This window comes from Arachis hypogaea, chromosome 12 (genome assembly GCF_003086295.3).
Source record: "Arachis hypogaea cultivar Tifrunner chromosome 12, arahy.Tifrunner.gnm2.J5K5, whole genome shotgun sequence".
NCBI lineage: Eukaryota > Viridiplantae > Streptophyta > Magnoliopsida > Fabales > Fabaceae > Arachis > Arachis hypogaea.
Genome location: NC_092047.1, coordinates 12,693,662 through 12,705,680, shown reverse-complemented (window position 1 = coordinate 12,705,680; position 12,019 = coordinate 12,693,662). Strand labels below are relative to the sequence as shown.

The window sequence follows — 12,019 nt, the reverse complement described above, 5'->3', positions numbered from 1 at the left end:
TTATTTTGATAATTCAACTAAATTATTAAATAAATTATATTTTTATTTTAAATTAAATATATATTTTAAAAATATATTAACCAAACATATTCTTATTATTTTCTCCATTTAAAACCAAAATCTAATTTGACAAACTAATCACCTTCCGTTCATTTTCTTTCTAGCAAAAAGGAAAAAATGGGTTAGAGTTTGTCATTGGTAAATATCTATAATGCATCAATTAATGTTTAATTTATCCTCTTATTTATTTCACTAATTAAATATATTAATTATAGCTTAATGAAATGAGACAGGATAAATTGAAACCGCACATTACAAAAATTAATAAATAAATTTTAACAAACCACTTGAAGATTATATATAATAGACAAAAGTACCGTTATATAAATGATAAGTAAGTACATTCAAAATTAACATTAAGAATTTTTTAAAATAAAATTAACATACCTTGGCATTAGAAATAATTAGCTATTTTTAAACGAAAGAAGTATTTTTCTTCTTTTTTTTTTTTGGATTTATCTAGAAGAAAAAAGTGTTCTAAAACATTCAGAGAACAACAAAAAAAAAAAAAAAATTAGTATTAAATAAAAAATAAAAAAATGACGATTTTCTATGATATCTTTCTACTTATAAAATATCCTTTACAAGCGCCCTTAAAAGTTAAAACACACGTTAACAAGATCATTTTTCTTTGTTATTTGAGATAATCAAATCATCTCTCAATTTTTGTTCTGCAACCTTAGTCAAGACACAGGTGGGAGAGTATATCATTGCTCGCAAAAAATTAATCACCAATATCATATAATTCGTTTACCATAACTAAGTATCACGCAGCTGATCATAACAATAGCAGGATTATAAATTCTCAAAACTGTTAATGGTATTACAATTTTAATATCAGACCCCATCTCCACGTACAATATGGGTTATAATCTGGTTGAAATACGTTTTAAGCACCTCATACACTTAATTGTTAATTCAGGATTGCGTTATAACAGACATTACTACATCCTACATGCCGGGATCAAAGATTTTTCTAATCCTGTTCGGCCATTTGGAGATGGCAATAGTATAGCACATACATATGATTATTGTCTGTCTTAGATAAACTGTTACTTATTTGCAAGATTTGAGTATGGGATGTCATTATATGTAGTTTACAGGCACACTGGTTGTAGTTGCAGTGTTGGCAAGTAGACACAGTATGGAAAGCCACAAAATACATATGGTAGAAAATATTTTAAAAATTTAGAATGCTTCTTTTTCTTCAGGGGGAAAAAATGAAAAATAAAACCATAGATATGGAATGGAGCAAATTCCATTTAGGGGGGGAGAGAATGGGGAACCAACTCCGAAAAAGGAGATAAAGGCCCACAATAAAGCTGATAAATCGATACCAACCTCCAATCTTCTTCCAGGTTGAACATTCCACAGGAATAGACTTCAATCAATACAAGGTCAAAATGGAAGTTGAAGAAAATATCACTGTCCATTGTTCACTATCTGGTATTCTGCCATATCCGCCTTATCTGCTGCTCCCCTAGTTTATATTTAAATCAGAAATCATGAACAGCAAGTATTAGGAAATGCAAGAGGTGAATAATGCATGTCACATATTAAGGAAAACAGATTGCAATACCACTGACGGACTTTTTGAGGCATCTAGTTATACCAACTACTCATTTGACAAAATAAAGGTAGCACAAGGAAATATCTCTAGTTTCCAACATGGGGTATGCAAAGACATCCATTTACAACATGTCAGCAATGACATTAACCATAATATCTTAATATCTGTTTTATGACAAGCCTTCCAAACTAGTTAATGTGTTACCAAGAAAAGCCAATCAACTACTGATTTAGGGTAAATTGCACTTGGATAGATATCTTGAAGTTGGATCATATTCTCCCTTAATTTGTGATGCCTAAACTTAACATTCCCTTTGAATAGTGGAGATCAGTATCACATTTTGTACTCCCTCCTCAAATTAAATGTCTTTTTTCAGTTGTGCAAAGTTATCAAGACAATCATTAGTTTAAATTGAAAATATAAACAAACAAAAGAAAGACGAAAGTATACCTAATATTATTTTCTCTCTTCAATAATTCTTTATTCTTCTAACTTTCTCTTTCTTTTTAATAGTAGATGGTATAATGAGTAAATTTTAATTTATGACTTTTTGAAATTAAAAAATATACTTAATTCGCAATAACAATAAAGATAAAAAGAGACATATAATTTGAGAAGGAGGGAGCATATTATAGTAATACCAAGTGTCAAATAACATAAATCTAATGCAGGTCAACGTATACTTTTACAAACAAATAAACAAGCAACGTGTAACAGCATTTAACCTCGAGAGAAATGTACATTACCGCACACACATGCAAACACAATGGAGAGAGAGAGAGAGAGAGAGAGAGAGAGAGAGAGAGAGAGAGAGAGAGAGAGTACCAAAACCACAAATTGTTTGTCCTTTTTTATTAATACCACATGGATGACCATTCCCTACAAGGACAAGAAGTCTATCTCATCTGAACTTTCCTCATAAATCACATAGCTGGCATCTTGGCCATCTTCATTCCCGCTGCCCTGATCACTATTGTAGCTGCTTTCAGATGTACTCAGAAAAATTGACCTATCTGAATTATGGGAGCTCAGTTGTGATGGCAGACTTATCTCACTGTTCATATCAGTATCAAATGAATCATTGTAACTGCAACATTCCAGAAACACATATTGTCAAACTTTAGAACTTAAAAGGAAGGAAAAAGCCCTTCATCAAAAACCGAAAGACATGCACAAAATTAATCAATTGATGTAATATCTGACCTTCCTTCAGCTGGATATTCGGCCACCAAATTTATATCAGGCCTTGCTTCCAAAACCTGCTTTACGGGCATAATACTGCACCATAAAGCCCCAAATTTGTAAATAGATATACAATCAAAGCATGGGTGTTCTGAAAGTTGATACTTGAGACATCTAAACTGCCAATTTAATCATTACCTAGAGTTGAAGCACCTGTGATACCAGTCACCCTCGGATGCTAAGCCCTCCTTGTTTGATATATCCTGTTTAAAGGCAAATAGTAAGAACTCAAACCAAATTTGAAAGTCAACTAGAAATTAATTATTCTTTTTAACACAACATCTTTCTATGTACTCACAAGACGTAGTAGAAATTTGAAATCTCCTGCAAGAATTGCTGTCAGAAACCTAGCAACTTCCACCTGCACATGAAAGCATTAGCATTACAGAGGGAATGCTTTAAAAACAAAACAAGCAAGGAATCGTAACTTGCAGACATAGTATCACTCTCACCTCTTTCAAATGCATACAATCCCTTAAAATTAAGACCTCAAGCAAATTCCCACCCATGCAGCTTCCAAGGCTTCTGAAAAATAACATTTGTTAGAATGAAAATAATAGGCCCAAAAAAAAAAAAGTTGTATGAAGGGATGATCTCAACAGATAGACAGAATGTGACAATTTATTGTTTCTTGCTAGTAACTGACCTCAAGAAGCTTCCAGTGATTGAGTAGGACGTTGAAAAGTCAACATATTTCAGTTTCTGAAATCCCTGCACGACAGTATTGTACTGAATTATTATTTACCCATTGAATATGAGTTCCCCGCCCTCCCATCTATGATAAAAGTGAGAAATACGAGGATGCCATTTAGTTTAGAGGTCATAATTCAAACATCAAAATGACAAAGGGTAACTCCAGATCAAACATTGACACAATACTTGTAACAAAGTACGACCTTTGTTCAAACAACCATTTCAATCCACAGCAATATGTATTAAAAGAACCATTAAAACTGAAAGTATAATAGATTTAAACTAGTACATTATAAAATATCTAATAGCCTTTATATGGATTATCGCACCCATTTAACCCATGAAGAATTATGAGCTGCATAAGCTTACAACTTCCTTTAACTCAAACTCAAGGGTTTTCAGGTCAGGTGCAAAAAAAGTCAATTGCAGTATGACAAACCAAAGTAGGATCATATATAGCTGAGCAGATTAGCAGATTTTTTCTCAAACTCAAGGGGCTTCAGATGCAAAAAGTTTTATGGTAATATGACAAACAAAATATATGATCATATATATAGCAGGCTGGATTAGCAAATTTATTCTATTTTCAATCCTCCCCGTTTTTACTTTTATAAGATGGATATAGAATTGAACACAGTTAGAGGGAGAGATCATCTCATGAACAAGATTAGCACAGGAACCTTAACCGGGATTAACCAGAGACAATAATCAAGAATATATTGATAACATACCTTAACCAGTACACGGACTTTATAATCATGTAGCTTAAACCCTCTAAGAGATAAAGAAGTTAGATGAGGACAATTGTCTACCAGCTCAAGGCAGGTTTGCGTTTTCAAGCTGTCATCTCTACCTGATAGTTACACACATAGATAAGCACTCAAGCAGAGATATAAAGATACTTGTACAGTAAAAGATGCCAGAGAAAACATTTACCTGTTTTAGAAGACTCGAAACACAAACGCTCGATTGAGTGGCAGTTCGCACTTACAGACATTAATGTTTGCCGCAGCTCAACATGACTACCATTTAAAACAGAAACAGAACAAAAATCATTGCTCAATGCAGTTCATGAGAAGAGACTAGAGAGAATGCAAATGATACATATTAAATACTTAATAAGTAACAAAAGGTAGCTATAAACTGAAAATGGGCACCTAATTAATCGGAAATTTTGTATCTACTGCATATTCATATCAAGTATAAAATAAAAGAAGAACTAACTATAATAATTGAAGTAACAAAAATTGTAGTTGTAACTCTAAACAAAAAGCCAAAAATGTACCAAGAAAAGATTTCCTCTCTAGCAATGCCAAAATATAACTCAGAAAAGCGTGAATTCTGTACCACAGGAAAAATAAAGTAATCGTATAGAAGGAATTCACCATTTGTTTATGTTTAAATCATTTTACCAACCAAAGATAGTCTTATATCCCTTAGCAATGAGAAAATTCTTAGAAGGAAGAGAAGTGTGAGAAAGGCTGGTAAGGGTTAGCTAACTTACAGCCCAACAATTTCCAGATCAAGGAGAGAGGGGCACGCCGATAAGGCTTGACCAAGGGATGCATTATCCATCCTTTCAATATTGTACAAATACAACTTTCTCAAAAGAATCCTGCAAGATGAACATATATAAGCCCATTTAAAACAAGAAACCCACAGTAATAGATTTTTAGGTCCATGAAGAACATACCCTGGAGCACCACCATCCCTACTTAAAGGGCTTAGACATGATCTTGTAAGAATGGAAGATTCTCTCCCTTGTCGAGATCTCTTATCATTCCAAGAGAAGTTAGATACCTCTACAATAGAATTTCTGTTGGTATAAACCAATGGTTGACAGGATCCAGGCGAGGGAGTAGCACAAGGGATCACACCAAGCTTAAGAGACCTTTTACACAAATGAAAATAGATAGTTAGAATGAGATAATACATCAGATTGTGATGCATGCTCAATATGTTAGCCCAATGCTAATTTATCACTTTTGTCATGTCATAGATAACAGAACTAGCAACAATTGCATAGTAGAATTATACGTGAAACTACTAAACTAGTTATACAACTTCTTCAATGGACCAACTTCAACAGATAGGACTACAGTGCAAAAAATTACTCGCTAATAAAATGTGAACACTCACATACCAAAAAATACCATATGGAATCAAATACCTGCCTTTTTTCTCCATTTGTGGGTCAAGGCAAAGAGAAACAGAATGATCACCTCGCTAGGTGAATAGTTATAATTAGTTAGTCATACTTTTAAGTTTTAATTTTATGCCCCATAGTCACTAAGTATGCTGTTAATCAAAATTTACCTGGGGAAAAAAGTAAATATGGCATGTAAAAGATCAGTGAGTGTTATGTATCAATGCAAATAGAAATTAGGGACCTTGCTGTAATTGAGTGAAAAATGGACTAGGGAGGGTTTTGTAACTAACTTGCCTAGCTGGAAAGTGAGTGTGAGAGAGAGGGGTGGGAACAATAAAGAGCGGTGGGAAGTCGACAAGTCGCGAGCAGGCATGGAAAAGAGGGAAAAAGAACGGATTAGAATCTAGGAGAGAATCAGGTCTCTCGAATACCTGATATCTTTAAGTTGTAACTTCCTTTTACTAGATAATAATAACAAATACTGAGAAATTGGGTGATATCCCACTGATATCACTCCGTCCCCCTTGTCTTTCTATTACTGTTTCTTTCTTCTACTTGCTCTAGATGCCAGGTTCTTACAGTGAGATACAAGAGCTTTTACCTTAGTGCATTTCCCGCTCGCTGAATCATCGTGGAAACTACTGAATTGTTAATCTTCGGAACCCTTGATGTCAAATCAAGGTTTGCATAGCACAAAGGATCTTTAGCACATTTGTTAAACAATGAACAAGTAGCTGATGCATGACACAGACTCTGGGTTTCAAGCATCGAGAAGACCTGCACACCACAACATGGAATCAACACAGAAATTTCAAGGACCAAATTATCATAAGTTCATCATAACGCTACTCGAATACCTAAAGGGGAATTATCATCATACTGCAAAAGGAGGGGACTCCACATACTAAAGAACTAAGAAAAGTGAACATTAGAAGAATAACTTAAAAGTTCAAAACTAAAACATTAAAAACAAAATATTAATCAAATTATGAAAAGAACTAAGAAAAGGCGAAATTAAAAGGGGAACAAAACTCCAATTAGAATAGGAAACAACAAACACGGAAACAAATTTATCATTTCTAACACAAATGATAATGATAAAGAGCAATTAATAACACTATATAATCAACTCTAGGTTGTTTAAACTTTGAAGTAAGTCAACAATTGCTACTTTAAGCAAGTTCCGTTCAGTGACTGTAAAGCTAAAAACCAGCTAAACTAATAAAAAGTGAAAACTTTCGCTCCGATCAATACCTGTAAACTCAAAAACACAGCGTTCGAAAAGCTAGCGTTGAATCAACCTAGCTCGAATCAAATTAATCGCAATCGAAATCCGAAAACTACTGATTCATAAAGTACGAACAAGACAAAGTGAAAAGTAGCGATGAAATTGAATTAAAACCTTGATAGTGAGGTCCGGAGGGAGTGGCCAAGCGAGTGAGTTGTGCTTCGAAGCCCGCTTCCTGGAGGAGTGCTTCGCTGCGTCGAGGAGCATCGATCCCATCCTGAGGGCGCGGTCGATGAGCACCGTTCGATCCGCATCTGACGCAGAAGATTCCAGAAGCTTCTCCAGCGACAGATCCAAAGAGATCGAAGAACACGGCGACGACGGAGAAGGAGAAGAAGAAGAAGTTGAGTCGTCATCGTCGAGGCACAGGAACTTATGGAGCACCTGCTCCACGTGATCCAGACCCTGAACAACCCTAGCGTTGTTCTGCTCCTGCGATGAAGAAGGACACGGTCGCTTCGAAGAACAAGGAAAAGTGTCCATTGCCATAAGCCTCTGCTGGTTGTTGCTGTTCTTCTTCTTCTTCACGCGTCAGCGCGTGGCGGTGGCCGTTACTGTTGTTGTGGTGGTTGTGGATTCTGTTATCATTTTCAGACTCTCATTCTCATTTTTTTTTATTTTTATTTTTTTTATTTTTATATTTTTGTATTATTACTTTTGGTTGCAGAGGACAGAGAGAAGAGAAGAGAAGAAAGGTGTGGAGTGAGAGAAGGGTGGTGGTGATTGGAATATTGAGACGATGGGGTTTTGCGTGACGCGTTTGACCGCTACGCGAGTGACACGTGGGGGTATCTTGCGGTTTGATTCACGCGCCTTTGTTCATTCCTTGGTGACTGTAGTCTGTAATTAGTGAACACTGAACAGTGAACACAGACAAGAGTGAAGCTGAAATTTTCTGGTAAGAAAAGAAAATATAGTCAATTCGTTAACGTGGGTTTATTTTTTAATAATAATAATAACAACAACAATAATAACAGATTTGGATCTTCTAAATTTTAAATTTTATTTTAAAGAATAAAATATGATCTGTTATTATTTATTTTATAGATTGAATAAAAAAAAATATGAGAACAAAAATTTTTAACAATAAAAGATCTTATTTTATCCTCTAAAATAAAAATTTAAAATATAGAGGATTCAAATTTTAAAAAGTGTTGAACTAAATGTTAAAATAAATTTTAATTTTTTTATTATATTTTATATCAATAACTTAAATTTTTTTTTTACTCTAACTCGTGACTTTTTGGATTAATATGGAGAGATTATGTCATTTAAAGTATAATTCATTAACTATCAATAATTTACATTTAAAATTTATTATTCAAAATTTAAAATTTAAAATTTAAAATTTAAAAAATAATATAATCTTTATTTTTTCATAATATATTAGCATTTGCCAAATTCTAGATACTAAAATTTTTTTAGCCAGTCTGGGGAAAAGAATTTGCTTAAAGTAGTATTTTGTATAAATCTTTTTAATAACAAAATAAAGTTTCTTATAATTCTTTTTATCAATTTTTTTTGTTGACTTTAATTAATTTAATAGCCAATGGATTATTGGTTGGTATTTATATGTTTTAGTTTTAAATAAATGTTAGAACGTCAATCGAATTTATTATATTTGGTCAGTAATTAGTTTATAATATTTTAAAATATATTATTAAATTATTAGACTAAAAAAATTAGATTAATTATTAAAAATATTAGTAAAAAATAATAAATTCTCCTGACTTTTAAATTTTTTTTTTAATTTAATTTATCACGTAAATTTTAAAATTTATCTTCCTCTTAATAAACAATCATAAATTAATATTTATGAATAATAGTTTTATATTTACAATTGTTTTTTTCTTTTATATAGAGTTAAATAGAATTAATTAATTACAATATTTTATATTTTATACTAATATATTTTAATAAACCGAATAAAAATTTTATCCTTCTTATATCCAAATAATGAAATAAAATATTTGTTGTTTTGATTGAAGTAAAATGGCTTTTTTTTTTGGTAATGTAAAATGGCTTTTTATTTATGCAATAAAAATATACAATGAACGATGGAAAAATATACAAAAACCAAAACAGAAGGCCCAAATGTGACCTATTTATTTATCCTTTTTCTCTGCTTTTAGATTTTTTTTTTTTTTTCTTTTTAGGTATAGACCTATAGTTGTAGTGTTTCTCTTTCAGCAAAACTTGTCTTCAGTGATGCCCAATTAAATATCCACGTCCTATGCTAAGATTCTTTAGAAGATATTATTTAAAAAAATTAATTTGAAGATTCTTCGCAAGTTAATCACCATGAGGAAGTGTTAATTCTGGAACAAAAAGGATGGGTAAGCAATCTTACGTCTTTCGTTTTAATAATGCCCGCATATTGAACATAAACTCAACATACTATATTAGGGTTAAGTGCGATTTTGATTCTTAAGATAGGAATTAAATTTTTTTTTTATTTTTGATCTTTTTTTTGCTATAAAATAATCCTAAAGGTTTAACTTAATTTTAAAATCATCATTTCTTTCCCTTCTTTTCCAAAATAACCAATTCTTCTTCTCAATTACAGCAATTTCAGTATCCAGTTTTTCACCTCAATCACAACCATATCTCTTCTTTACCTCAACCACAATCATATCTCTTCTTTTTCTTTTTCTTTTTCTTTAACTAAAATTTCAAAAAAATTTTAACAACAGCAACATAATTTCAACGGCAATAACAAAATTTCAAATAACAAATATAAAAAAATTAAAACAAAGAAGAAGAACACAACAGTAACAAAATTTTAACATATCAAAAAATCATATCAGAAAAACAAAAAAATGGAATAGAGTCAGAAGCAAAACAGAAACAGAAAAAGAAAACCAATGGAATCAATATCCAGATGGAATCAATACCTAGGATGGAATCAGAATCAACAACAACAGTGTGATTAACAAAATTAGAATTAGAACAGAAGCAGAATAATCAGAAATAGAAGCAAAATAATCAAGTTAATCTGAATCAGAATTGGAACCCAGCGGCGAGGAGCAATGGCGAGCAACGAGGAGCAGCGGCGAGCTAGCGAGAAAGAGGAGCAGCAGCGAGATCCAGGACGCGAAGTAGCAGAAGAGCTTCGGAACGGCATTGGGTTTAACGGACGGCAGCGGTGGCAGCTGGTGCGATGGCGGCGACACTCCTCCTCTACCCTCAGCTCGTACATCTCTCTCTCTCTCTCTCTCTCTCTCTCTCTCTCTCTGCGGTCAGCGTCACGGTGGCGGATCTAGCGATGACAGAGTAGCTCAGAACGGCGACAACGATGCGGCTCAACGGCGGCAACGAGTGCAGTACGACGGCGGCCGCCCTTCCCCCTCTCGTGATTCCCTTCCCTACCTTGGCACCTTCCCTTCCCCTCTCCTCTCTCCGTTAGTGTGAGTGAGATCTGGAACCCCTCCCCTCTCCCGTTAGTGTGACCGAACGCGAGGAGGAGCAGCGACGGCAGTGGCGGCGGCAAGGAGCAGCGGCGCTTCCCCTCCTTCCCTTCCCTGGACACCCCCCCCAAAACAAAGCGCAATTTCCTCCCCCCAACTCCTTTTTCCTTTTTTTATTTTTTTAATTAGGGGTATTTTTGGAATAAAAATTATTAATTTAGTAAAAAGAACGATTTTAAAACTAAGTTAAACTTTCGAGACCATTTTATAGCAAAAAAAGGCTGGGGACGAAAAAAATTTTCAGTCCCTACCTTAGAGACCAAAATCGTACTTAACCCTACTATATTACTATTATGTAGAGGATTTCACAGGTACGAATTGTGAAAACGATCAGGGACTCATCGATTTTTATGGGGGTTAAGTACTTTTTTCGTCCTTAAGGTCTTGGGCCAAAATCAAAATCGTCTCCGACCTTTTTTTCTTATTAAAATCATCCTCAACATTACAAAACGTTAAAAAATCGTCCTTTTGTCCAGAAACAATATTTTTTAGACGATTTTACCCTTACATAAAAATTTAAAAAAAAAGCTTCAAAAGAAGGGTTTCACCAGTCACCAGATCCGTCCCGCTTTCCACGCCATACTCCCTCACTTCCTTCAGAAGCCACAAGTCCTTCCCTTAGCTGCGGCACGTAACGCTCCGGTGACCTTCCATGCCACGACGACGACTTAGGTTCCAGCTTCGCCACAACTTCGACAAGGAGAACCGGCCAGAGCAGAAAAACAGAGAAGCTCGCGAATCTGCAAAATGAGGCAGAGGCGAAGAAGAAAGAGGCGCTAGTGGAACTGAAGCGAGTGGTGAAGGACCTGCAGCAAGGAGAGGACTTGGCGATTTATAATTTTCTGTGTGTTTTCGTACTCTCATAATGGTGGAAAACGGCATCACCAACCCTCTACTCCCTCTATCCTCCTTCTCTAACCACATAATCCTCAACCTCTCCGAATCCCAATTCCCCCAACCCGTTTCAGTTCATCGGATGCTCGGAACCCCCAATCGTTCCTCCTGCTTCAATCGTTTCATCTTCGTTCCTCCTCTTTTCGTTCTTCCTTTTTTTAAAGAACATAAATATCATTTTTTTAATTCTTTTTTATTTCTGTGATTGCTGATTTTGGATCTGAAGTTGTCATTGATGATTGTTGAATTATTATTAAATCTGAAATTTCTAGTGATTTATTTTGTGGATCTTGCTGTTGATTTATTTTGTGGTTGTTGTTGCTGCTGAATTTGCTATTGTTGAATTTGCTGAATTTGGTTGTTACTGTTGCTGAAAGAGAGAAGAAGAATTGGGATTTTTTGTTTAGGATAAGGGATTTTGAGAATTGGTATACCAATGCGCCTGTTATGAAGAGTTTGTGCAAGCAGGGGAGGTTGGATAAAGCTGAAGGGTTCTTGTTTGGCTTGGTGGATGGTGGCAAGGAGCTTCATGCTGTTAGGTTGGCTAGGGAGTTTGGGGATTCAGGGTACTAGGTTGGGATTATGCTTATGGGATTTGGATAAGGGGTCTTGTGCAGGGTGGCAGGTTGGATGAGGCCTTAGAGTTTTTAAGACAG

At 34.4% G+C, this 12,019-nt stretch overlaps 1 protein-coding gene across 1 annotated transcript; it reads right to left on the bottom strand.

Annotated features, from left to right (window-relative positions):
- Positions 1 to 855: 855 nt before the first annotated feature.
- Positions 856 to 7,735, bottom strand: LOC112726888 (F-box protein SKIP17). The gene is made up of 13 exons (XM_025776420.3): positions 7,117 to 7,735; positions 6,316 to 6,491; positions 5,259 to 5,456; positions 5,070 to 5,180; positions 4,502 to 4,587; positions 4,297 to 4,418; positions 3,519 to 3,583; positions 3,325 to 3,397; positions 3,171 to 3,233; positions 3,011 to 3,075; positions 2,834 to 2,908; positions 2,456 to 2,717; positions 856 to 1,540 (listed from the first exon to the last, which is right to left on the bottom strand). The coding sequence occupies exons 1-12, from the start codon at positions 7,489 to 7,491 to the stop codon at positions 2,510 to 2,512; spliced, it is 1,617 nt and encodes a 538-aa protein (XP_025632205.1). The 5' UTR covers positions 7,492 to 7,735; the 3' UTR covers positions 856 to 1,540; positions 2,456 to 2,509.
- Positions 7,736 to 12,019: the final 4,284 nt, after the last annotated feature.